We start from the raw sequence: 26,447 nt of genomic DNA, 5'->3' as shown, positions 1-26,447 counted from the left end.
TTAACTCAGACCCCAGGAACCCATGTGGTGGAGCCACCCAGCCCTGCCCTCCCCCAGGAGAACACACACACTCAGGCCACCTCTGGGCCTCTCTTTATTGAGGGCACTGGGCCCAGGTCTTCCTTCAGGGCCCACAGAGCCCATAAAACCCAAGGGAGAATAGAAGAGACCCCCTGATACACGCACACTCGAGGGGCACCTCCCATCCCCTCCCACAACACAGGACAGAAGCCCCTCTGGGCCAGCAGGGGAAGGCCCAGCCTCAATCCTTCTTGCTGCCATGCCGCTGACTGTGAAACTTCTGGTGCACAACCCTCAGGGTGGTGAAGAAATTGCCGAGGAAGAGGAGGAGGAAGGGAAAGCCGCACATAAGCACCTGCCGGAGGAATAGGGTGAGGGCTGGACCTGGGCCTGGCCCCCCATCCATCCTCTCCAGGGACCCCGGCTCACCTGCCACTCCTTGCACTGAGGGTCCCGGGCCAGGTTGAACAACGTCAGTGCGTTAAAAAGCTGCCAGAACTGAGCAGGGAGGAGGCGTTTTACTCAGAAGACCCAGTCCCTGCTCGAGCCCGAAACCGGCGCAGAGGACGGACAGACAGGCAGGGACACAGAGGCACGACTTACGTGTCCAAAGAAAAGAAAAGGCAGCAGGAAGGTGAGGCCCCGCCACATCCAGGACTGGAAGCCCTCTGCGGGGAGGAAGGTCAGGGCACAGGACGGCCAGGGACAGAGGGGACGCCACCACTCAGACCCGGGATGGGAGGAAAGGAGAATGTCCAGATGCCAGGGCCATGCCCGACTCACCCACAGTGAGGTCCATGGTGTGCCGCTCGCCCAGCGCCCGCAGGCGGTAGAGGCAGCCGCTCTGGTAGTAGTACTGGAGAAACTGCACGAAGCCTGGGCCGGGCGGAGGACAGAGGAGCAGGGCTGAGCCCGGAAGGGGAGTTCCCTGCCCCGACCCCCCAGCCCAGGGGGGTTCCCTGCCCCCACCCCCCACCACGGGTGCCTCCAGGGCTCAGCACGGACATCTGGGACACTCACTCTGGTACATGGAAAAGGAGAGGAATTGGTTCCGGAATTTCTGGTACATGAGACCATCGGGCCTAAGACAGAAAGTGGAGGGCAGTGTGGGGACCCTTGGGGACGCCGTGTATCCCCTCCTTGTCCCAGCTCCTGCCCCTGCCGGGGCCCAGCCACTCACCACGTCAGCATGACTCCCGACAGGAAGGTAGACACATAGTGATGGAACACCCACCAGCCTTTGATCCTGGAGCAGAGAGAAACCATCACCCCCAGGGCCTGTTCCTGCTTCCCAGAGGGTCCTGGCGCCCCATTCCATGCTCCCCTCCCTCAGGGCCCGCCCTGCCCACCGGGAGCCGTTGTTGATGAGGATGCTCTCCCGGATGGTCAGGGTGCAGTAGTACCAGACCAGCAGGAAGTTGAAGGCAGCGTCTGTCACCCTATGGAGGGAGGGGACCGAGGGTTGGTACTGCAGTGACTGGGGATGGGGTGGGTCCTCGGCCGGGGTGGGACGCCCACCTGGAGTTGAGCAGGAAGCGGCAAGTGAAGGAGATGAGGATGAGGATGATGGTGAGGTAGAGCTTGAACTTCTCATACTCGTCCTTGTAGGCAAACCTGGGGGGCGCAGGCCGGTGAGATGGGTGGGGGGGTGGAGGGGAAGGCCGGGTGGGGTGGGGGGGTGGAGGGGAAGGCTGGGTTGGGGGGAAGGCCGGGTGGAGGGGTGGAGGTTGCGGGCTGAAGGCCCGGCCTGATTACTTAGCCTGCTTGCTCAGGAGCGTGACGTTGACGTTCCCCAGAACCAGGCTCAGGTACAATCTAGGGAAGGGGATGGCAGGGTGAGGAGAAGCCCGAGTGACAGAGAAGCCACCGGTACTCAGCCAAGCTTGCCAGGCCAGAGCCTGGGCCACCACTCCACCCCCTCACCCGCTGCTTTCCTCAGGGCCTTGGCGTCGGGTTCTGACCTTGGGGGCTGCAGACCCACTCCCTGCCATGCCCAGCTTTCCTCGCCGCCTGCTCCAGAATCCTGACCCCTGGGGGAAACAGTGTTTCCCCTCACCCATCTCCGGAGTCTTGCCTGAAACTCCCCACCTCGGGGCACCAAGAGAACCCGGCTCTCCCTCCCCGCTAGGGCCGTCCCCCTGCCCCCAATTGCTCCCCTGTGCAATGGCCACCACCTACTCCCCCGCTCCCTGCCACCTCCCCCTCCAGAACCTGCAGTACTGGATTCCACTTCAGAGACCCACACGCCTGGCCACATCTGGCCAGAACAGAAACTCAGAGCTCTGACTGTGGGCTGACCCCAAGTGCTCAGCCTCCTGGGGCGTTTCTTCCCACCACAACCCCCCTTATCCCTCACCGAGGCCGCCACGCTCTCCAGTCCCAGATCTCATCAGAGCTTGCTGAGTCCTCAGGCCACCCGCCAACTCCACCACTTTTTTGCCAATCCCCTTCATGTCCAGCCTCCACACCCACCAACTGAGATCATCTTGCCCTTCTCTGCCAGAGACACTCAAAGAGGTGACAGCAAAGTCACGGTCACTTTCTCAGCACCTGCCCCAGACACATGGGCTCTTGCTCCCAGTCAAGAAGCTCAGCATGGTTAGGCAATTTGCCCAAGGCCACTAAGAGCTTCCGGGGCAGCCATGCTTCTCCCTCTACAGGGTGCTCCCGGCACAGTGCTCCCCAAGCAGGCCAGCTCCAGCCTCCACTGCCAACCCACGAGGCTGCGGATGTGTCCCCACTCAGCTCCCGTCTGGTTCCCAGCACTGGCCTCTCCACAGCCTCTCCCTGAAACCCTCTATCCTGTCTCCTCCCACCTCAGGCCCCACCTGCAACATTGCAGAGAAGACAGCCTAACTTCTGCTCTGTGGGGAGCACTGAGCCGGGAGCACTCCTCACCCTCGTCTCTGCGCCCTCCATCCCCCACTAGCCCTTCTCGCTGTCCCGGGGCTTCCCTCCATCACCCCCTGCCCTTCTCCTGGGTCTTTCCCCTCTCGGCCCCTCTTCTCAGCAGGTGGATGTGCTCGAGTCTTCCCAGAGGCAAAGTAACCCTGCAAACAGGCAGTAGCTGCCTCTCAACCCGGTGCTAATTTCCAGTTCCTAGTTCCTAATTCTCTCCCTCCACTCACAGCCAAGCTCTAAAAAGTCTCCCAAAGGGCTGGGCGCGGTGGCTCAAACCTGTAGTCCCAGCACTTTGGGAGGCCGAGGTGGTTGGATCATGAGGTCAGAAGATCGAGACCAGCCTGACCAACATGGTGAAACCCCATCTCTACTAAAAATACAAAAATTAGCTGGGTGTGGTGGCGGGTGCCTGTAATCCCAGCTACTCCGGAGGCTGAGGCAGGAGAATCGCTTGAACCACGGAGACAGAGGTTGCAGTGAGCCGAGATCACGCGACTGCACTCCAGCCTGGCGACAGAGTGAGACTCTGTCTCAAAAAAAAAAAAAAAAAAAAAAAAGTCTCCTAGACTTGGCTGTCTCCCTTCCTTGGCTCTTCTATCATCCCCAAGATCAACATCCACCCTGTTCCACCAAATGGTTCTGCCAAGATGACCCGACTTCCAGGAAGCGCAGCCCCTTCCTTATCACAGGACTGACCCCAGGCTACTGACACTCTTTTCTCCCTGCCTTCTGGGCCACGCCCTCTTCCAGCTATCTCCCTGCCTGCAGCCTCTGCTGAGATTTTTTGCTCACCGGGGGGTGTCCGTCCTCCTGGGTGACAGCTGCTGGCCTTTCCAAGTGCACATTCCACCGCCCCCGCCCGCCTACTGGGCTCAAGGCAAGTGCTGCAGCCCAGCAAAGCCTCTGGTCTCTTCGCTCCCTCTCACCTCCCTCCCCGAGCTCTGGCCACTACAAGTTCTGCTCATGGCCTGTCCACCTGCTGCTACCTCTCGCCCTCAGTCCATGTGTCTGCCTCATTTTTATTTATTTACTTATTTATTTTTCAAGACAGAGTCTCACTCTGTTGCCCAGGCTACAGTGCAGTGGAGCGATCTCGGCTCACTGCAGCCTCCGCCTCCCGGGTTCAAGTGATTCTCCTGTCTCAGCCTCCCGAGTAGCTGGGATTACAGGCGCATGCCACAATGCCCGGCTAATTTTTGTATTTTTAGTAGAGATGGGTTTTACCATGTTACCCAGGCGGGTCTTGAACTCCTGAACTCAAGCGATCTGTCTTGGCTTCCCAAAAAAGTGCTGGGATTACAGGCATGAGCCACCGCACCCAGCCTATTTGTTCTTTTTCAATAAATAGAGATGTAGGGTCTCAGTATGTCACCCAGACTGGTCTTGAACTGAGGTCAAGTGATCCTCCCACCTCCATCTCCCAGAGTGCTGAGATTACAGGTGAGAGCCACCGCGCCCAGCCCACTCTCTTTATTCTGTAAGACTCAGCCCACCCATCCCCTAATCCAGGAAGCCTTCTGCGACCTCCTGGACTGGGTCAGGTGTCCCTCACTGTGCCACCACATTCCCCATGCTACGAAGCACCTATGACAGTGAAATGTCACTCTCAGCCAGGTGTCTCCCCTGAAGTCAGCACCGGGCCTCATTGCTCAGCCTGTACTGGGCCCAGAGAACATGTGCTGACTATAATGACCGAGAGGAGGCAGCAGCCGGCTTCAGGAGTGGCTGGGAACTGAGCTGGGGGCGGCGGTGGGGGCCCTTACCCGTTCTTCTTCGGCAAATAGGCCTCCATGTCAAAGAAGAGGCCTTGGCGCTCTTTCATCTGGTTCTCCAGCTCCTGTGCAGCCCCCTCGGCCTCTGCTGGGAGGGAGGGTTTGCATCTGCGGGTAAGGCCAGGAACAGTCAGGGCAAGAGGACTCCCGAGTGTCCTCCCTGACTCCCACAGGGGCAGAAGGGCAAACACGGCCCAGAGAGGGGAGGAGCGGTGCCCAGGGCCTCACAGCGCCAGCCCTCGCACCCCACACTCAGCCCATGGCGGGTGGGGTAGGGGGTCCTAACTTCTTCAGGGCAAGGGCCAGCTCCTGGAGCCGCTTCTTCTGCCGCGTGATGGAGCTGGTGCAGTTGTTCTGAAGTTTGGTCAGCTCCTCCAGCTTCAGGCGGTATAGCCGATGGGTCTCCTGGGGGCCGGAGGGGAGAAAGCTCAGGCCAGTTAGGGAGCCACTGAGCCAGAGCCTGCAGGCAAGACGTGGGGCTCCGGCTCCCCCAGGGCTGCTGGGAGGGTCTCGCTCAGCGGGAAAGGAGGTAGAACTGTGCCTGCCCAGGGATGAGGTGGCTGTCTCCCCAAGGCAGGCAAGGACCTGGGTGTCCTCCTGCGAGCCCAGAGACCCCCACAGCACCCCTCCCCCAGAAACAGACTAGGTGTTTTTGTTTTTTGTGTGTTTTTTTTTGAGACAGTCTTGTTCTGTCACCCAGGCTGAAGTGCAACGGCACGATCTCAGCTCACTCCAACCTCCGGCTCCCGGGTTCAAACCATTCTTCTGCCTCAGCCTCCCAAGTAGGTGGGATTACAGGCACCCGCCATCATGCCCAGCTAATTTTTATATTTTTGTAGAGACAGGGTTTCACCATGTTGGCCAGGCTGGTCTTGAACTCCTGACTTCAGGTGATCCGCCTGCCTCGGCCTCCTAAAGTGCTGGGATTACAGGCATAAGCCACCGCGCCCAGCCAAGGTTTTCTTAGTCTCAGCCCATCTGCTAGTTGTCCCCACCCTACAAGGACAGACTCTCTTTTTCCTACCTTGAGTCTGGAGCTTAGGCCCCCAGGGCCACCTTCTGGACCAAGCAGGCAGCCCAGAGCCACCCCTCTATCCTCTCAGCTCCTCCTGCCTATTTAGCCTTCCAGTACAGGAGGAACTCAGGTTCTCAGGAATCCCTGACATCTTCTTCCCAGGTTAAAGGTCATCAGGTTTCAGCCCTAGAGCCTCCTGCCCTAAGGCCAGCCCCACTCCCTTCCCCCAGCACCTTTGGCCCAAGGCTTCCCCGAGCACTTTGCCCTGGTAGGTGAGTCTCAAGAAGGCGCAGCCTAGAGATGGGGCAAGGAGTAGTCTGAGGAGAGCCAAGCAGGGGCTGTGGCCAGGACAGCGGCAGCCAGGCGGGGAGACTGGGTCTGCTCAGTCTCTGGGGAGAAGCACCAATGGCAGGGGGCTTGGCAGGGCCAGGGGCAGCTGGGTTTCCCACAGGAAGCGGTTGGAACCGGTCCAGGAGAGGCGAAGGGCTAACCAAGCCATCGGCTGGCCAAGGCTCTATTCTCTCTGGATCTTGTTTCTCATGCCCAAGAGGGGTCACCACGCCCCCTCGGGCCCCAGCACGTGCCACTTCTGCCCACCCACAGCCACCACCCTCTTCCCTGCCTGGATGAGGCCAACAGCCTCCTCCTCCCTGGCCTCTGGACAGAACAGCCACAGTGGCCCCGGGGAGCTCAGTCCAGACAATTCCTGCCGTAGCTTTCCACTGGCCTCGGAGGGACTCTGATCTCTGCCAGGCCAGGGCGTCCCGGCGGGGCCTGGCCCCGCCCACCACCCCTCCCACCCCTCCCCTAGTTCTCCTTGATGCAGCCACATGGGCCTGTCAAGTCCCCTCTTTCCTTCTAAAGGCCTCAGCGGCGCGCGGTATCCCTCTGCCTGCGGCGCCCCCCATCCAGGCCGAGGACTCCCCCTAAACGCTGCTCCCCCGACCTGGGCTGCCTCTCGGGCGCTGCCCGCTGCGCGTCTGCTGAGTGGCTGACCCAAGGCTGGGCCCGCCCGTGTGTGACTCAGGCGGCCGCTCTCTTCTGGGAAGGGACGGGGTCGGGGTCTGGGCCCCTTTCCAATGCCCTCATTGGAAGCCGAGGTCGCCCAGTGTGGTGGGGTCCCGCCGGGGTTCCCGGACACTGGAGGTGGTGGCAGTGGACACCAGGACCCGGGGCCTCGCCCCCCTCGGCAGTGACGCCAGGGCTCCGACCCCTGACCCTTAGCTCCCCGCTGCCTGACCCAGGGCTGCCCGACCCTTGACCCTGAGCCAGCGAGACGCGGCTCGGGGGCGACCGGGGCGTCCGCAGCGGCGCTAACCTGGATGTTCTGGAAGTCCTGCTGTAGATCCTCCCAGTCCCGCAGGCAGTCGCCCAGCGGGCCCGGGGGCGGGGGCTGCATGGCTGCAGCGCCAGGAGCCAGTAGTGGAGGACGGCGCAGCAACCCCGGCACATCCGAGGCTCCTCCGCCACCGCCCCCGCCCGCTTCCGGGCTCGCGCCGACACGGGCACCAATGGGAAAATGCCACGCCCCCCACCCCAGCCAATCCGGGGCAGGGGCGGGGCTGCATGCAAGGGCGGTTGCTATCCCCGGGACTCGCGGCCTGGACCGGGACTCGGACGGCTACAGCCCCCGGGGCTGGACTGCACTGACTGTGCCAGCCGCGTGGTGCAGCCAACAGGGCTCTCGCCCGTCATGCTGAGAGCAAACCAAGGTCCAGGGAGGTGACACCTGCCTGCAACATTTTCGTCCTTGGGAAGCTGAGCCTCTTTGGGGAAGGGAGTTAGAGCTGCTTCTCGCTTGGATTTTTACAGCGGCCTCCTTTCTCCCTGCCTCACTTCCACTGTCCCTTCTCGCGGCCACCGGACTGCCCTTCCCAAAACACAAGGCTGATTACCCATCATGTTCATGCTTAAAACTTTCCAACGGCTGTGTCCTGCCTACCAGGAGGTCCCTAATTGGAGCTCTGCAGCCATCCCGGGCTCTGTCCCAACTCAAACCCTGAGGAAAGCCAGGGCTGCGTGTAAAGCCGTTCCCCCTCTGGCAAAACCCCACTCCTCCTTGAAGGCCTGCCCTTCTGTTGAGGGGAATCCCCCACCCCCCCCCCCCACCCCCATCCCTCCACAGAGCGCGCTAGGTGGTGGGACGGCATTCATCTCTCTGTTCCCAGCCCCACCCACGTGGTGGCTGGGAATGGTTGCCGAATGGACTTGGGGAAGACCCTGCATGGATGGACATCCTAATCCCCTACCAGTCCCCTAGTCTGTGCCGTCTCCTGATACCCAGTTTGTTCTGTGGGTGCTGCCAGCTTTGGAGAAGTGCATTCGGAAAACAACTTCCAACTGGGTGCCGTGGCCCACATCTGTAATCCCAGCACTTTGGGGAGGCCGAGGCTGGAGGATCACTTGAGCCCAGGAGTTCGAGACCAGCCTAGGCAACAGAGCAAGACCCTGTTTCTACAAAAGTAAAAATAAGTTAGCCAGGTGTGATGGTGCATGCTTGCATTCCCAGCTACTCACTCAGGAGGTTGAGGTGGGAGGATCACTTGAGCCCAGGGAAGTTGAGGCTGCAATGAGCCATGATTGTGCCACTGCACTCCAGCCTGAGAGACACAGCAAGACCGTGCCTCCGAAAAAAAGGAAAGGGGGTAAAAAAAGGAAAACTTTTAAGACCTTAAGAATTTCTAGAAACGTGGATAGGGAGATGGGGGAGGGGGTGAGCATCTCTCCTTGGTGAACACAGCCAGGCAGAAATGAGTGGGGAGCAGGGAAAGAAAATCTGTTTCAGGCGGTGGATGGCAGGAAGCACTGGGGATGAGGCAAGGGTGTGATCCCATTCTAGGAGCCTGGGGGCTAGACAAGGCTGGGCTTGGTATCTCTGGGACTAGGGGACTGCCTATTGGTGGCTATTGTGACATCCTCTGTGAACCAACACAGGCAACCTCTGGGTACCCCCAGGCAGCCTCCAAAGGGTCTAAGTCACCAGGGGGATGCAGGGCAGCTGCTCTAGCAGCCAGATGCTCTTCCAGAGGCAGCCTCAGGGGTGCAGTTGGGATGGCCCACGATACCTCAGGGATGCGGGTTCTTGGTGAGCCTGAGCAGGGCGCATCAGCTAGGTGGTGTGAACAGGCACTTGGGAAGAATCAGTACAGGAGGCTGACATGAGACTTTCAGGCAGCAAAGGCCTTCTCCTTCCAGACAAGCCTGGGTATACACACTCTGGCCCTCCACCCACAAAATGCCCCCAGGCGAGGCTCTTCAGTACCCTTCAGTGGGCCACGGAGAAGTTCAGTAGAGCGGATCCATGATGTTTGTGATGGAATCTCCAAGGATAGTCTTCTCCCATTCCAGCAGCTGACTCACCAATCCCCGATTTGGACACATGTTGTTTTTGCACTTCTTGACATAGGCCCAGGACCTCTATGAATACAAAGACAGAAAGTGAACTTCAGGATTGGTCCTGGGCCCTTTCCACTTGGATCAGAGACAGCTTTCAGAGACAGGAGGCACTTGCACAGTGCCAGCAACACGGCTTAAGGGCTGGACGCAGAAACAGGGCAGCCTGGCATGAACGCATCAGTGCTGGGAGTCATGGGAGCTGACTCTGCCTTGGGCAAGCCCCTCTGCTTCTAAATCTGGTGACAATTTCCCATTTCAAACAGCTTCTGGGAAGATTAAGACAACATACATGAAACCACCTGTGGATGGCAAACACTATGCCAAGCCTAGCGCAGTCTCAACAAAGGTTTGCATTGTGACTGGACAAATTAATGGAATCAGGAAGAGAATTGCGGGCAAATTCTCTGAAGAAGGAAAATTCAAGCTGCCCCCCGCTCCCCTTCAGGCATCCACCTTAAAGTACAGGAAGGGTTGCTGCATGAAGGATGGTGAGCACCTGGTCTCCATCTGGATTGAGGACAAAGGAAAAAGGGAAAGGCAAGAATGGTGCCTGAAACTAGGAACAGAAGGAAATGGCCAGGCACGGTGGCTCATGCCTGTAATCCTGGCACTTTGGGGGGCAGAGACGGGTGGATCACCTGAGGTCAGGAGTTCGAGACTAGCCTGGCCAATGTGGCGAAACCCCGTCTCTATTAAAAAAATACAAAAATTAGCCAGGTATGGTGGCACATGCCTGTAATCCCAGCTACTTGGGTGGCTGAGGCAGGAAAATCGCTTGAACCTGGGAGGCGGAGGTTGCAGCAAGCCGAGATTGCACCACTGCACTCCAGCCTGGGTGACAGAGCAAGACTCTGTCTCAAAAAAAAAAAAAAAAAAAAAAGGAAGGAAGTGATGTCAACCTGATAAAGGCCATATATGAGAAGCCCACAGCTAACATCACACTCAATGGCGAAAGATAAAGTTTTTCCTCTAAGATCAGGAACAAGGCAAGGGTGCTTGCTTTCATCACTTCTGTTCAACATAGTCCTAGAAGTCCTAGCCAGAACAATGAGGCAAGAAAAAGAAATAAAAGGCATCTACATTGGATAAGAAGAAGTAACCTTACCTCTGGTTTGAAGATGACATGCTTTCATATGTAGAAAACCCTAAAGATTACACACACACACAAGACACACACACACACTGCTAATAAATTCAGCAAGGTTGCAGGATACAAAACCAACATGCAAAAATTAGTTGCATGTCTATATACTAACAATAAACAATTCAAAAAGGAAATTAAGAAAACAATTCCATTTACAGTAGCATCAAAAAGAAAATATTTAACCAAGGAGGCAAAAGACTTGTACACTGAAAACTGCAAAACAGTGCTGAAAGAAATTAAAGGCACAAACAAATGAAAAAACATCCTGTGTTCATGGGTTGGAAAGCTTAATATTAAGATGCCAATACAACTCAAAGCAATCCACAGGTTTAAGGCAATTCCTATCAAAATCCCAACAACATTTTTTGTAGAAATAGAAAAATCCATCCTAAAATTCATATGGAATCTCAAAGGACCCCATAAAAAATATTTAAAAAGAACAAAGTTGTAGGTCTCACACTTCCTGATTTCAAACCTTAGTCTAACAAAGCTACAGTAATCAAAACAGTATGGTATGGACATGAAGACAAAGAGACCAGTGGAATAGAATAGCCAGCCTAGCCTAGAAATAAACCCTTACATATATGGTCAAGCATTTTTTTTTTTTTTTTTTTTTTTTTTTTTTTTTTTTTTTTGAGACTGAGTCTCACTCTGTTGCCCAGGCTGGAGTGCAATTGTGCAATCTCAGCTTACTGCAACTTCCGCCTCCTGGGTGATCCTTGTGCCTCAGCCTCCCAAGTAGCTGGGATTACAGGCATGTGCCACCACGCCTGGCTCATTTTTGTATTTTTAGTAGAGATGAGGTTTTACCATGTCGGCCAGGCTAGTCTCAAACTCCTGACCTCAGGTGATCCGCCCACCTCTGCCTCCCAACCTGCTGGGATTACAGGTGTGAGCCACTGCACCGGGCCTGTCAAGGAATTTTTGATAGTATGCCAAGACCATTCAATGGGGGGAAAGGACAGTTATTTCAACAAATGGTGCTAGGAAAACTAGATATGCTATGCAAAAGAATGAAATTGAAAACAGGAAATCAATAGAGAAAATAAAAAAAACCAAAAGCCGGTTCTTTGAAAAGATCAATACAATCGATACACCTCTAGCCAGGCTAACTTAAAGAGAAGACACAAATTACTAACATCAGAAGTGAAAGAGAAGACATTGCTACAGATCCCACAGACATTAAAAAGAATATTCCTATCCACAAATGTGACTGATCAATTCCTTGAAAGACACAATCTGCCAAAACTCACACAAGAAGAAACAGACAATCTGAATAGGCCTACATATATTAAAGAAATTGAGTGGTGGCGGGTGCCTGTAGTCCCAGTTACTCGGGAGGCTGAGACAGGAGAATGGCATGAACCCAGGAGGCAGAGCTTGCAGTGAGTCAAGATCATGCCACTGCACTCCAGCCTGGGTGACAGAGCGAGACTCCATCTCAAAAATAAATAAATAAAATAACAATAATAAATTGAATCAATAATTAGTGACCTTCCAAAACAGAAAGCACCCAGCCTAGATGGGTTTATTGGTGAATTCCACATATAATGGAATATTATTCAGCCTTAAAAGGAAGTAACTTATATAAGGTACCTAGAGTAGTCAAATTCACAGAGACAGAAAGTAGAATGGTGGTTCCCATGGGGCAATGAAGAGGGGAAAGTAAAGAGTTGCTGTTTCAGGTTTGCAAGATGGAAAAGTTTGGGAGATTAGTTGCACAATAATGTGAATGTACTTAATGCTCCTAAGCTATACATTTTAAAATAGTTAAGATGGTAAATTTTTTGTTGTGTATGTATATGTGTGTGTGTGTGTGTGTGTATATATATATATATATACACACACATATATATATACACATATATATATACACACATATATATATACACACATATATATATACACACATATATATATATACACACATATATATACACATATATATATATATATACACATATATATATATATATATATACACATATATATATATATATATATATTTTTTTTTTTTTTTGAGACAGAGTTTTGCTCTTGTCACCCAAGCTGGAGTACAATGGTGCAATCTCGGCTCACTGCTGCCTCTGCCTCCCAGCTTCTAGCGATTCTCCTGCCTCAGCCTCTGGAGTAGCTGGGATTACAGGCACGCACCACTGTGCCCGGCTAATTTTTGTATTTTTAGTAGAGGGGGTTTCAACTATGTTGGCCAGGCTGGTCTTGAACTCCTGACCTCAGGTGATCTGCCCACCTTGGCCTCCCACAATGCTGGGATTACAGGCGTGAGAAACCACAATTTTTTTTAAGTGGTGTGAGGGGCAGAGCTGTGCAGTTGTAAGGTTTACTATGTCCTCGCTGGGTCAGAACAGGCCCTGGAGGAAGAATCATAAACCACCCATCCCCCACCGCCACTCCACACATCCCCCTTCCAGCCCACAAAGCATCTGCTGGGACTCTCACAGCAAATGCAGCAGGCAGGAGAGACAGGTGCTGTCGACCTCATTCTACCCACTGAAGGGACAGAAGGGTGAAGGGGTGTTCTCAGGTCACATGTACTAAGGGGCAGTGCCCAGGCCACACCCTTCAGGCTGCAAGGCCAGCATTCTCCCTGCCGCCTCAGGGCCCTGTTGAAAGCCCAGACTCTCCAGCTGGGCCATCCGGCTTTGGATTCCAGCTTTGCCATTTACAGCTCTGGGGCTCAGGGCAAAGTACCTGTCCTCTCCAGGCCTCCAAAAAAATGGGGATAATAGCAATAGCTATGCCACCGGGTCATTGTGAAGGTGTTTTAATGACATAGAAACACTTACCAGGCAGGTAGGAGTCAATGTTAGTTATTATAGTGCCTCTGGAGTTTTGTTATTATTTGAAGGTTTTTAAAAGACAAAGGTACTCCTGGAAGTTTAAAGGCATTGAAATTGATTTTTTTCTTTTTCTTTGAGACAGCGTCTAGCTTTGTTGCTCAGGCTGGAGTGCGGTGGTATGATCACAGCCCACTGCAGCCTTCACCTCCCAGGTTCAAGCCATTCTCCTATCTCAGCCTCCCAAGTAGCTGGAACTACGGGTATGCACCACCACACCCAGCTAATTTTGGTATTATTTGTAGAGACAGGATTTTGCCATGTTGCCCAGGCTGATCTCAAACTCCTGAGCTCAAGTGACCCACCCACCTCAGCCTCCCTAAGTGCTGGGATTACAGGTGTGAGCCACCACGCCCAGCCTGCTTCCACTTCTTTTGGGCACACACCCAGGAGCAGAATTCCTGGATCTCCAAGACTTTCTAGGCCAGGCATAGAGGCTCAAGCCTATAATCCCAGGAGGCCAAGGCGGGTGGATCACCTGAGGTCAGGAGTTCAAGACCAGCCTGGCCAAGATGGTGAAACCCTGTCTCTACTAAAAATACAAAAATTAGCCGGGCGTGGTGACACGGACCTGTAATCCCAGCTACTAGGGAGGCTGAGACAGGAGAATCGCTTGAACCCAGGACGCAGAGGTTGCAGTGGAGGTTCAAGAATCACTTGAACCCAGGAGGTGGAGATTGCACCACTGCACTCCAGCCTGGGCAACAGAACAAGATTCCATCTCAAAAAAAGGACTTTGTAGCCTACAACTTCACCCCCAAAGTGCACACGGGGGTGACAACCGAAGCCACTGGCCAATGAGTTTTATTCTTTGTCCCTCTCCTTCCCCCAAAAACATCCCTGGGCAAATGTTGGGGCTTTGTAGGTCCTATCAAGCCCTCTGAGGATCACGAACAGGCTGTGACAGGCAGGGCAGCCCCCGAGAAAGGTGCTGTGAGTTAGGAGCCCCGAGTTCCGCCTGGGTTTGCTGCGATGGGTCCCTGCTTCCCTCTCTTCTCTGGACCCTGCGCCCAAGGTACAGGGAGATAGACGGGAGTGGGTGGGCGCCTGTGCTGCAGCTCTGGGACTCCAAGCAGTTCTCCCTTGGGCAACACCAAACAGACACAGGTGGACAGCCTGACAGCAGTGGGGGCCACGCCGAGGGGGCTGCAGGACAGGCTGACCTGGCCTGAGTCCCTGGGCCAGCCCTGCGTATCCAGCCTCAGGCCTCAAGCCTGCAACACTGGGGCCTTACCCTCGGGTGACGCAGGCTGGGGAGCACCCTAGACTTGGAGTTATCTGGGATTCTTCCTCCCAAAGCAGTGCCGGGGCCCCACTCCTCCCAGGTTGCACTCTGAACCCACCTCCCACGGGGTGGCCGTGGTGCGAGCCTGGCCCGCGGAACGCGTACCTGCAAGGTCTGCTCGTTACTATGCATGAGGTAGGCTATGATGGCAGCACAACTGCGGCTGATACCTTGGGTGGAAAAGATCAGAATGACAGAGCCAAGGTAAAGGTGAATTTCTGCAAAAAGAAGTGGGGGGCTGGGTCATGCCTGGCCCTCCTCCCTGTGGGCCTGGGTTGCTGTCAGACACTGGCCTCCATGGGCCCGTGGTCCAAGCATGAGTTCAAGACCAGCCCACATGACCTCGGCAAGTCCCATGATTTCTCTGGGAGCCCATTTCATTGTCTAGCAAGTGGGCAACCCTCAGACCTGGCTGGAAGTTCCAGAGAATCATGCCTGGGCAACCAGCATCACCAGGCAAAGACCTTCTCCTGAACTCCAGGCTTCTAGCCCAGGAAGCTCTTCTACCAACTGGCCTCCCAGTATGGGGCAGACAGGACCATCATCATCCCAAAAACAGTCAGGAGCTGACAGAGCCAGTGTAGCCTGAGTGCCAATCCTGACTGCCACTCACTGGCCATGGGGCTTGGGCAAGTTACTTCCTTTCCTTTCTGTCCCCTCCTCCTCTCCTCTCCTTTCCCCTTCTCCTCTCTACTCCTCTCCTCTCCTTTCCTTCTTTCTTTGTTGAGACAGAGTTTCACTCTTGTTGCCCAGGCTGGAGGGCAGTGGCACGATCTCAGTTCACTGTAACCTCCGCCTCCTGGGTTCAAGTGATTCTCCTGGCTTAGCCTCCCGAGTACCTGGGATTACAAGCACCTGCCACCACGCCCAGCTAATTTTTTGTATTTTTAATAGAGATGGGGTTTCACCATGTTGGCCAGGCTGGTCTCCAACTCCAGACCTCAGGTGATCTGCCCGCCTTGGCCTCCCAAAGTGCTGGGATTATAGGCATGAGCCACTGCTCCCGACTTTTTTTTTTTTTTTTTTTAAATATAGACATGCAGTCTCACTATGTTGTTCAGGCTGGTCTTGAACTCCTGACCTCGGGTGATCTGCCCACCTTGGCCTCTCAAAGTACTGGAATTACAGCTAAGAACTACTGTGCCCAGCCTATTTTTATTTATTTTATTTTAGAGACTGAGTCTTGCTCTGTTGCCCAGGCTGGAACACAGTGGTGTAATCACAGCTCACTGCAACCTTGAACTCCTGGGCTCAAGTAACCCTCCCGCCTTAGCCTTCTGAGTAGCTGGGACCACAGGCATGTGCCACCATGTCCAGCTAACTTTTTTGTACAGATGGGGTCTTACAATGTTGCCCGGGCTGGAGGGTAAGTTACTTGAAGCCACGGTGTCCTCACCTGGCAAACGGGATCACAGTGTATTACCTACTCCATACAGTTTGGTTTTGTTCTGTGCTGAGCCCAATGCCTGCCACAGAAATATCAGCTCTAATCACAGCACCCCTGAAGCTGTGAGTCCTGCCCAGGGAGAGGAAATCTAAGCTGGCACCCGAGGCTGGTCTGGCAACCCTCAGGAACTGAAGATAAGCATACCAAGTGCAAAAATCACAGATTGCCGGGGCTGAAGGAGGACGCAGAGATGATGACGGTCACCTTCCTCACCATCTGAATAAAGGAACTGAGCATGCAGTTTAATTCATTGACTGGCTCAGTGCTACCCAGGGAGGCAGACTCGATGGGGGCCCTCCTTGGGCTACAAGGCTCTGCCATCTTGAGGTGGGACACATGGGAAGTCTCAGCCTCAGGCCCTGGTCGAGCGACATCTGACATCTGGGCAAATAAAGGATGGTTGGGGCTGGGTGCAGTGGCTCACGCCTGTAATCCCAGTACTTTGGGAGGCTGAGGCGGGTGGATTGCTTGAGCTCAGGAGTTCAAGACCAGTTTGGGCAACATGGCAAAACCCCATCTCTACTAAAAATGCAAAAATTAGTTGGGCGTGGTGGTGCATGCCTGTAGTCCCAGCTACTTGGGAGGCTGAGGTAGCAGGATTGCTTGAGCCCAGGAAGTAGAGAATGCAGTGAGCCAAGATTGTGCCACTACACTCCAGCCTGGGTGAACAAGCCAAACCCTGTCTCAAAAAAATAAAATTTAAAATAAGGGATGGTTGGGCCAAAATGCCACGCTCCAGCCCCTGGTGCAGTGGCTCAGGCCAGGAGCTGTTGGTGCCAGACAGGCAGGCATGGGGTGGGGACTCTGACCTGACTCAGCCCTGCTCTCTCTACAGATCTTACTCTCCTCGGGCAATCTAGAGCCCCAGGAATGAGTAAAAAATCTACTCTTGATGAGTTAAGTAACTGGTGGGCATCACTTGGGTGTGGTGGCTCATGCCTATAATCCCAGCACCTTGAGAGGCTGAGGTAGGAAGATCGCTTGAGGCCAGGAGTTCAAGACCTGCCTAGGCAACATAGCAAGACCCCAACTCCACCAACCAACCAACCAACCAACCAACAAAAACAAAATCTTCGAAGTCAAAGCTGAAAAGAGCTTTGTAGTCTTCCTTCCATTCCGCCCACATCCCACAGACCAGGGATGAAGGCGGGGATGGAGAGAGATTTACTACTGGTCCCCAGAGCTCAGCCCAGAGCCTCTATGAGCATGTGTGCTTGTGGGTAGCCATCACCCTCATTTTACAACAAGCCCAGAAGGGCACAGCCATCTAGCCAGGGCCAGAGCCTTGGGCCCCACTGCCCCCGAGGTAAACACCACAGTTGCTCGTTTCACTGAGGGCTCCCCAGAAGTTGGACGTGTCCTGGAGCTCGTCCCACTCAGGTGGGGCATATGCCGAGCTGGGCCCTTTCTCTCTAGAGCATGGGGAGTCACGGTCCAGAATAAGCCTGTGAAGGAGGCTCCACTGCCCCTCTGCTTCCCAGACACAGGCCAGTTGCTACCCAGCCAAGGAACGCCCCTTACCAATGAAGTGACACATGTGGCGTAGGAAGGGAAGAATCTGGGCTTCCGGGGAATCTTCTATCCGGATGTGCAGAAGCTTGTCAGCATCGCCTGCAAAACTACACGGAAGGACCACACAGGTCATCGGGTGGAACGCAGAATGCAGGCAGCCCCATTGTGGGGTTTTCATCACAGCAGAAGGGCCACAGGGAGGACGCTGAGCTTGTGTAAGGGGGAATGTGCACAGGTAACTCAACCTCTCCTGGAAAAAAACATCCAGGCTGGGTGTGGTGGCTCATTACTAAGCCCAGTAATTTGGGAAACAGAGATGGGAGGATCACATAGCAAGACCCTCGCGTTTTTTTTTTTTTTTTTTTTTTTTTTTTTTTGAGACAGAGTCTCACTCTGCTGCCCAGGCTGGAGTGCAGTGGCATGTTCTCGGCTCACTGCAACCTCTACCTCCCAGGTTCAAGCGATTCTCCTGCCTCAGCCTCCCAAGTAGCTGGGATTATAGGCATGTGCCACCACATCCGGCTAATGTTTATATTTTTAGTAGAGATGGGGTTTCACCATTTTGGCCAGGCTGGTCATCGAACTCCCAACCTCAGCTTATGTACCCGCCTTGGCCTCCCAAAGTGCAGGGATTACAGGTGTGAGCCACCACACCCAGCCAAAAAAATTTTTTTAAGTACCTACCTTGGCCAGCCATGGTGGCTCACACCTGTAATCCCAGCACTTTGGGAGGCCAAGGCAGGCAGATCACTTGAGGTCAGGAGTTCGAGACCAGCCCAGGCAACATTTTGAAACCCTGTCTCTACTAAAAAATACAAAAATTAGCCAGGTATGATGGCACACACCTTTAGTCCCAGCTACTCGGGAGGCTGAGGCAGGAGAATCACTTGAACCCTGGAGGCGGAGGTTGCAGTGAGCCAAGATTGTGCCACTGCACTCCAGCCTGTATGACAGAGCAAGACCCCATCTCAAAAAATAATAAAATAGGCCAGGTGCAGTGGCTCATGCCTGTCATCCCAGCACTTTGGGAGGCCAAGGCGGGAGGATCACAAGGTCAGGTGATCGAGACCATCCTGGCTAACACAGTGAAACCCCGTCTCTACTAAAAATACAAAAAACTAGCCAGGCATGGTGGCGGGCACCTGTAGTCCCAGCTACTGGGGAGGCTGAGGCAGGAGAATGGCGTGAACCCAGGAGGCGGAGCTTGCAGTGAGCCGAGATTGCGCCACTGCACTCCAGTCTGGGCGACAGAGTGAGACTCTGTCTCAAAAAATAATAATAATAATAAAATAAAAAATAAAGGGGAGGGATAGCATTAGGAGATATACCTAATGCTAAATGACAAGTTAATGGGTGCAGCACACCAACATGGCACATGTATACATATGTAACAAACCTGCACATTGTGCACATGTACCCTAAAACTTAAAATATAATAATAAAATAATAAAATAAAATAAATTTAATTATAATATAAATAATAAAATGAAATATAAATCAGTAGTTTCTCTTTACTTACAAGGGCCCTGTATCCATGGAGACATTGACATGGGCTTTGATTTTCAAGTCCTTCTGAATCTTGGGGTCACAGGCTTGATTGAAATTGCCGATGAAGATCTTCCCTGGCACGATTTCAATGGGGTATGGCTGAAATGCATCCAGTTCCTGAAGTGTGGAGGGAGAAAGCAGCTATGAGCATATTCCTCAGGGAAGAGGCATGTCTATCTCTTGAAACACAGCTCAGCAAACGAGCGGAAAAGGGCAGTTCCAGGATAGTGAATGTGACGCAGATCCAGACTTTGAAAGAGATTGGCGCACGGTAACTTGCATGGGGTGGCACAGGGCGAGTCATGACGAAAGGACTGAGCCTCACGGTGCAGAGCACTGGGTCTCAGCACTGGTGTCCATTCCCTCCGTGGAACCGCTTTACACTTGGCCAGGTGCACAAAGGTTGCAGTGAGGATGCTGTGGCCCAGAACTGTAACGACCCAGTATGTACTGGGGGCTCAGGAGGATGGAGAGGGACAGCTCTCTTATTACACCTGCAGAGCATCAGAATTTAAGCAATGAGAGAGAGAGAGAGAGAGAAGAAGGAGGAGGAGGAGGAGAGAGGAGGAGGAGGAGGAGGAGGGGGGAGGAGGAGGGGGGAGGAGGAGGGGGGAGGAGGAGGGGGGAGGAGGAGGGGGGAGGAGGAGGGGGGAGGAGGAGGGGGGAGGAGGAGGGGGGAGGAGGGGGGGGAGGAGGGGGGGGAGGAGGGGGAGGAGGAGGGGGGAGGAGGGGGGAGGAGGGGGGAGGAGGGGGGGGAGGAGGGGGGAGGAGGGGGGAGGAGGAGGGGGGAGGAGGGGGGAGGAGGAGAGGAAGGAGGGGGGAGGAGGAGGGGGGAGGAGGAGAGGGGAGGAGGAGGAGGGAGGAGGAGGAGGGAGGAGGAGGAGGGAGGAGGAGGAGGGAGGAGGAGAGGGGAGGAGGAGAGGGGAGGAGGAGAGGGGAGGAGGAGGAGAGAGGAGGAGGAGGAGAGAGGAGGAGGAGAGAGGAGGAGGAGGAGGAGAGAGGAGGAGGAGGAGAGAGGAGGAGGAGGAGAGAGGAGGAGGAGGAGAGAGGAGGAGGAGAGAGGAGAGAGGAGGAGGAGAGAGGAGAGAGGAGGAGGAGAGAGGAGGAGGAGAGAGGAGAGAGGAGGAGGAGAGGAGGAGGAGAGGAGGAGGAGAGAGGAGGAGAGAGGAGGAGGAGAGGAGGAGGAGAGGAGGAGGAGAGGAGGAGGAGAGAGGAGGAGAGAGGAGGAGGAGGAGAGAGGAGGAGGAGGAGAGAGGAGGAGGAGAGAGGAGGAGAGAGGAGGAGGAGAGAGGAGGAGGAGGAGGAGGAGGAGGAGGAGGAGGAGGAGGAGGAGGAGGAGGAGAGAGGAGGAGGAGGAGGAGGAGAGAGGAGGAGGAGAGAGGAGGAGGAGGAGGAGGAGGAGGAGGAGAGAGGAGGAGGGGGAGGAGGAGGGGGAGGAGGAGGAGGAGGAGGAGGAGAAGAGAGGAGGAGGAGGAGGAGGAGAGAGGAGGAGAAGAGAGGAGGAGGAGAGAGGAGGAGGAGGAGAGAGGAGGAGGAGGAGAGAGGAGGAGGAGGAGGAGGAGGAGGAGGAGAGAGGAGGAGGGGGAGGAGGAGGGGGAGGAGGAGGAGGAGGAGGAGGAGGAGAGAGGAGGAGGAGGAGGAGGAGAGAGAGGAGGAGGAGGAGGAGGAGAGAGGAGGAGGAGGAGGAGGAGGAGGAGGAGGAGGAGAGAGGAGGTTTCGTCATGTTGGCCAGGCTGGTCTTGAACTCCTGACCTCAGGTGATCCGCCCGCCTCGGCCGCCCAAAGTGCTGGATTACAGGCGTGAGCCACTGTGCTCAATACATCTTTTTCTTTTCTTTTCTTTTTTTTTTTTTTAAAGATACAGGGTCTCTCACTGTCACCCATGCTGGAGTGCAAGTGGCTCAGTCATAGCTTGCTGCAGTCTTATCCTCCCGGGCTCAAATGATTCTCCTGCCTCAGCCTCCCAGGTAGCTGGGACTACAGGTGCACACGACCATACTCAGCTGATTTTGATACTTTTATCTTTTGTAGAGATGGGGTCTCACTATGTTGCCCAAGCTGGCCTGGAACTCCTGGCCCGTAGTGATCCTCCTGCCTCAGCCTCCCAAAGTGTTGGGATACACATGTGAGCCACCTGCATGCCCAGAAATGAAGCCAGCGTATGTGCAGAGGGGTAGAGAGAACAAGACACCTACTTAAATGGGAGCTTCCTGAGTTCCAGGTCCAAAGTTATCATTAAAACTTTCGTTTGCTGGGCGCAGTGGCTCAAGCCTGTAATCCCAGCACTTTGGGAGGCTGAGGCGGGCGGATCACGAGGTCAGGAGATTGAGACCATCCTGGCTAACACGGTGAAACCTCCTCTCTACTAAAAAATACAAAAAATTAGCCGGGCGTGGTGGCGGGCGCCTGTAATCCCAGCTACTCGGGAGGCTGAGGCAGGAGAATGGCATGAACCTGGGAGGCGGAGCTTGCAGTGAGCCGAGATTGTGCCACTACACTCCAGCCTGGGCGACAGAATGAGACTCCGTCTCAAAAAAAAAACAAACAAACAAAAAAAAACTTTCGTTTATTTGAAACACAGACAAGCATTATCTCTACATTTCCCAAAGTGTGTTCTAAGAAACACTAGTCCCCCATAAGGCACTATGAGAAAAGGGTTCAGGAGTTCAGATAACCAAATGCAATCTGCCCCCATATCTGTGTGTTCCACATCCATATATTCAAGCAACCTTGGATGAAAAATATCCAGAAAAATAATTCATGGTTGCATCTGTACAGAACATGTATAGACTTTTTTTCTTGTCATTATTCCCTAAACGATACAGTATAACAATTATTTAGATAGCATGTACATTGTATTAGGTATTATAAATAATCTAGAGATGATTTAAAGTATACAAGAGGAGCCAGGTGAGGTGGCTCACATCTGTAACCCCATCACTTTGGGAGGCCGAGGCAGGCGGATCACCTGAGGTGAGGAGCTTGAGACCAACCTGGCCAACAAGTGAAACCCCGTCTCCACTAAAAACACAAAAATTAGCCAGGCATGATGGTGCATGCCTGTAGTCCCAGCTACTCGGGAAGCTGAGGCAGGAGAATCACTTGATCCTGGGACATGGAGGTTGCAGTGAGCAGAGATCATGCCACTGCACCCCAGCCTGGCAACAGAGTGAGACTCTGTCTCAAATAAATAAAGTTTACAAGAGAATACGCTTAGGTTAGATGCAAATGCGACACCATCTTATATCAGGGAGTTGAAGATCCAAGGATTTGGTATCTATTGGGGGCCCTGGAACCAATCTCCATGGATACTGAAGGACAACTTTACAAACGGACAGCTGTATCTATGATTCCTCTCTCGGAAACAAGGTGTACGTTAGCAATCAAAGGTTCAAAGAAGTTGGGCACAGTGGCTGCTCATGCCTGTGATATCAGCACTTTGGGAGGCCAAGGTGGGAGGATCGCTTGAACCCAGGAGTTCGAGACCAGCCTGGGTAACACAGCAAGACCCTTGTCTCTACAAAAAATAAAAAATTCGCCAGGCATGGTGGCACATGGCTGTACTCCCAGCTACGCAGGAAGCTGAAGTGGGAGGATCCCACAGGAGTTTGAGGTTACAGTGAGTTATGACCACATCACTGCACTCCAGCCTGTCTCTCAAAAAAAAAAAAAAAGAGAAAGCAAGCCAGGCGCGGTGCCTCATGCTTATAATCCCAGCACTTTGGGAGGCTGAGGTGGGTGGATCACTTGAGGTCAGGAGTTTGAGACCAGCCTGACCAACATGGTGAAACCCTGTCTCTACTAAAAATACAAAAATTAGCCAGGTGTGGCAGTGCACATCTGTAATCCCAGCTACTCGGGATGCTGGAGCAGGAGAATCACTTGAACCCAGGAGGCGGAGACTGCAGTGAGCTGAGATCGCGCCATTGCACTCCAGCCTGGGCAACAAGAGCAAAACTCCATCTCAAAAAAAAAAATCTCAAAGAAGCTCTGCAGTAGAGAAATCCACTCCCACTGGATAACTTGATGTTTCCATGAGGCTCTGATTAGAGACCACTTTCTCCATTATTACACCATAGAAAATGCTGACCTTTGCCAAAGATCAATCAGTTCCGAAAGTCCCCTGCCTCTAAGTCCGACTCAGAAATAACATTTTAAGGACCTCAGGCGTGTGGGTCCTTCAGAGCCACCTGAACTCAGCACATCTCACTCCCTTCCCCACGGCAGTGAACCCTCTGCAAGCCCACATCCTTCCCAAGCTACCAGCTTGGAAAGCCACTAGCAAAGAACAGACACCAAGCTGAGCCAGTTCTCCAGCCTGTGACATGGAGATGCATGACCCCACTGCCTGTGGGCAGGCCCAATTTACTCCAGCATGTGGGCTGCCCCTAACCCGGACGGATGCTCAGCTTGCTGGTGCCAAATGAAATCCCCCTTTCAATTCCCACTTGAAAAATCTCACTAAAAGGCCAGGCATGGTGAGTGATGCTTGTAATCCTAGCACTTTGGGAAGCTGAGGCAGGTGGATCACCTGAGGTCAGGAGTTCAAGACCAGCCTGGCCAACACAGTGAAACCCCATCTCTACTAAAAATATAAAAATTAGGCGTGGTGGCACATGCCTGTAATCCCAGCTACCCTGGAGGCTGAGGCAGGACAATCACTTGAACCCAGGAGGCGGAGGTTGCAGTAAGCCCAGATCGTGCCACTGCACTCTAGCCTGAGCAACAGAGATGCTGTCTCAAAAAAAAAAAAAAAAAAAAACCTCACAAAAATCCCATAGCAAATCTATCAACCCCTCTTCCTGCTGTTTTGAAACCAGCTTCCTTTTCTGCGGTTGTGTGGGTTTGGCTGCGAAGAGGGTGTGACGTGGATAAAAACACACTGTACTGTAAAATGTGTGTAAATGCTCAGTGACACAATGCAAAGGAAACCAGTATCTCAAATGAATATGCCCAAACTGGGTACACTGCCTTCCCCCAAAACCACCTCCTCCTTCCCCCACCCCACCCCCTCCCGAGTGTTCCCCAGAATGAACCACATCACAGCCCCCGTCACCCGCGCCTAAAACCAGGGCATCATCCCAGCCCCCTCTCTCTCCTATGCCCTCATGTCTGATCAGTGCTACCTCCTAAATCTTTCTTTCTTCTTCTTTTTTCTTTTTTGAGATGGAGTCTCACTCTGTCACCCAGGCTGGAGTACAGTGGTGTGATTCAGCTCACTGCAACCTCCGCCTCCTGAGTTCAATTGATTTTCCTGCCTCAGCCTCCTGAGTAACTGGGATTACAGGCATGTGCCACCACACCCAGCTAATTTTTTATTTTTAGTAGAGATGGGGTTTCACCATGCTGGCCAGGATGGTCTTGATCTCTTGACCTCGTGATCTGCCTGCCTTGGTCTCCCAAAATGCTGGGATTACAGGCATGAGCCTCCAAGTCCAACCTTTTAAAAAAAATTTTGTGCAAACAAGGTCTCACTATTTTGCCCAGGCTAGTCTCAAACTCCTGGACTCAAGTGATCCTTCCACCTCCTCTTTGATCTCGCAAAGTGCTAGGATTCCAAGCTTGAGCCACCACAGCTGGCCAGTCACCTACATTCTAAAGACAGCCGCAAACAAGTAACCCAATCCAACCCTCATAGCTACCCCAGCCACAACCCTGCGCCTTCTTCCCAATGTGACTAGACCAGGAGCAAAGGCAAGTTTCAGGAATATGCATCTGTCAAAACGGACCATACCGGGCCTTTTAAATATGTGCAGTTCATCATGTCAATTACACCTTACTAAAGTTTCAGAAATGAGGGGGTGGCGGTGATGAGTTATCAGCAGTGTAGGGTTTGCAGAGAAGAAATTAATCTCTCTGTACCCTGCAAAGCCAGGAAAGGGTCCTCCAAGAGCAAGGAGGAGTTCCAATCAAGATAAGACTTGATTCAGATTTGAGGTTGGAACATTAAACTGCCCTGGCTTATACCAGACTGATGGTCTTTACTTCCTTTATTTAACTGACTGTACACCTGTTGAGCTGAAATTCACAGTGCTGTTATCTCAGTGGAAGAAAGGGATGTCTTTGGGAGCCAGACATGCATACCCTGGATCTGGGAACATGTCTGACCTCAGGCACGAGTCCCTGCCTTCTGCGATTCCGGTGAAGGAATGTGGGCCTGCGGGGCAGGGGACGGGTCATGGGCTTCCAAGTTAAGGAGAGGAAGTTGGAGGAGATGCCTGGCAGGGGTTGAAGGGAGTCACTGCTGGCTACGCTCTCTGGGAGATCCTCAGCCCCAGAAGGAGCCAGGGTGAGGCTGAGCTGGGTCCCGAGAAACCCAGCAGCAGAGACCACCAGCAGCTCACAGAGCCAGATGGGGCCAGAGAGCAGGCACTTTCCCACCACTAAGACGCAGCCAGGCACACAGACAGGTCCACTCTGGGCCCTACTGCTAAAGGTACTCTACCCAGAAGAGGGGAAGAGAGCAGCTGTCCTTAAAGCTAACCCCCATCCCTCCCTACTTTGAGTGCCCCCAGCAAATCCTAGGCTGCCCAGCTCTGGGGCATGGGAAGAGATGAGACTTGATTCAGATTTGAGGTTGGGACATTAAACCGCCCTAGCTTCTACTAGACTGTCTTTTTACTTCCTTTAACATTATTTCAAAACTATACACTAGTTGGCCAGGTGCTGTGGTTCATGCCTATAATTCCAGTACTTTGAGATCGGCCAAGGCAGGAGGATTGCTTAAGGTCAGGAGTTTCGGACCAGCCTGGGGAACATAGCAAGACCCTGTCTCTGCAAAAAATTTTAAAACTTAGCCGACTGTGGTGGCATGCATCTGTAGTCCCACCTACTCAAGAGGCTGAGGCTGGAGGATACCGAGCTCAGGACGTGCAGGCTGCAGTGAGCTGTGATTGCACCACTGCACTCCAGCCTGGGCAACAGAGTGAGACCCTGTCTCTAAAACATATATCACACAACTTCAAACATTAACAACTCATTGGCCAATTTTGTTTCCTCTATACCCTCACTGCCTTCTCACCTCACCCCAGATTATTTGAAAGGAAATTCCAGACATCATGTCATTTCACCTGTAAATATTTTGTTCTGTATTTCTAAAAGATAAGGACTTGTACTTTATAAAAACCATAACAATGTCACTACAACCTTCAAAAAGCAACAATTCCTAAACACAATCAAACATCCTGTGAATAGTCACATTTGCCCAGTCATTCTATACTATGACTTCGATTGAAGTTTTTTGTAACCGAAAGTGGCCAGAAAGTATGGAATCTGCTCACAATGTTGCTAAGGGCAGGAAGGGGAACACAGCTGAAGGCAACTGTTAGAAAAAGTTAAAACCACTTTCTGTTTATATTCCATTATGTTCAGATGCTTCAATAAGCCAGACATCTGTACACGGCACTCTCCAGGGACCAGGCCCTGCCTGCAAATCTCTGCATAGTCTGGTGCTAGCCTTAGACAACTCCACCCAGTTCTCTTCCTCAAAATCTCCTCCTTCTTCAGATTTGGCTCTGGGAAGCTCAAGTGCCCCTTCTCTGGGCTCCA

At 53.3% G+C, this 26,447-nt stretch overlaps 2 protein-coding genes across 15 annotated transcripts in view; both read right to left on the bottom strand.

Moving 5' to 3' along the window:
* Positions 1 to 77: 77 nt before the first annotated feature.
* TMEM120A (transmembrane protein 120A) lies at positions 78 to 8,328 on the bottom strand. 3 transcript variants are annotated; one of them, XM_054496559.2, is made up of 14 exons: positions 8,227 to 8,328; positions 7,959 to 8,137; positions 7,028 to 7,579; positions 4,981 to 5,099; positions 4,686 to 4,802; positions 1,777 to 1,836; positions 1,540 to 1,635; positions 1,371 to 1,460; positions 1,202 to 1,267; positions 1,042 to 1,103; positions 805 to 897; positions 625 to 689; positions 451 to 519; positions 78 to 376 (listed from the first exon to the last, which is right to left on the bottom strand). In XM_054496559.2, exons 3-14 carry the CDS (start codon positions 7,106 to 7,108, stop codon positions 263 to 265), a joined length of 1,032 nt encoding a protein of 343 aa, XP_054352534.1. In that variant the 5' UTR covers positions 7,109 to 7,579; positions 7,959 to 8,137; positions 8,227 to 8,328; the 3' UTR covers positions 78 to 262. The 3 variants fall into 3 exon arrangements, with proteins under 3 accessions (XP_054352534.1, XP_054352533.1, XP_063524271.1); XM_054496558.2 differs by having other exon boundaries at positions 7,028 to 7,574; XM_063668201.1 differs by having other exon boundaries at positions 7,028 to 8,137.
* A 535-nt stretch (positions 8,329 to 8,863) lies between these two features.
* STYXL1 (serine/threonine/tyrosine interacting like 1) overlaps positions 8,864 to 26,447 on the bottom strand; it is a 55,647-nt gene continuing 38,063 nt past the window's right edge. For 9 of the 12 annotated variants that reach the window (XM_054496567.2, XM_054496561.1, XM_054496562.2 and 6 more), the window contains 4 exons: positions 18,871 to 19,016; positions 17,361 to 17,458; positions 14,498 to 14,610; positions 8,864 to 9,126 (listed from right to left, as the gene is read on the bottom strand). In XM_054496567.2, coding sequence (XP_054352542.1) covers positions 8,995 to 9,126; positions 14,498 to 14,610; positions 17,361 to 17,458; positions 18,871 to 19,016 — 489 coding nt within the window. In that variant the 3' untranslated portion in view covers positions 8,864 to 8,994. The remainder of the gene's footprint in view (positions 9,127 to 14,497; positions 14,611 to 17,360; positions 17,459 to 18,870; positions 19,017 to 26,447) is intronic. The other 3 variants (XM_054496570.2, XM_063668203.1, XM_054496569.2) reach the window with 2 other exon arrangements.

The sequence above is a fragment of the Pongo pygmaeus genome, chromosome 6 (genome assembly GCF_028885625.2).
Source record: "Pongo pygmaeus isolate AG05252 chromosome 6, NHGRI_mPonPyg2-v2.0_pri, whole genome shotgun sequence".
In the NCBI taxonomy this organism is placed as follows: Eukaryota; Metazoa; Chordata; class Mammalia; order Primates; family Hominidae; genus Pongo; species Pongo pygmaeus.
The sequence above is the reverse complement of the archived record's forward strand: the minus strand, read 5'-3'. Positions and strand labels throughout refer to the sequence as shown.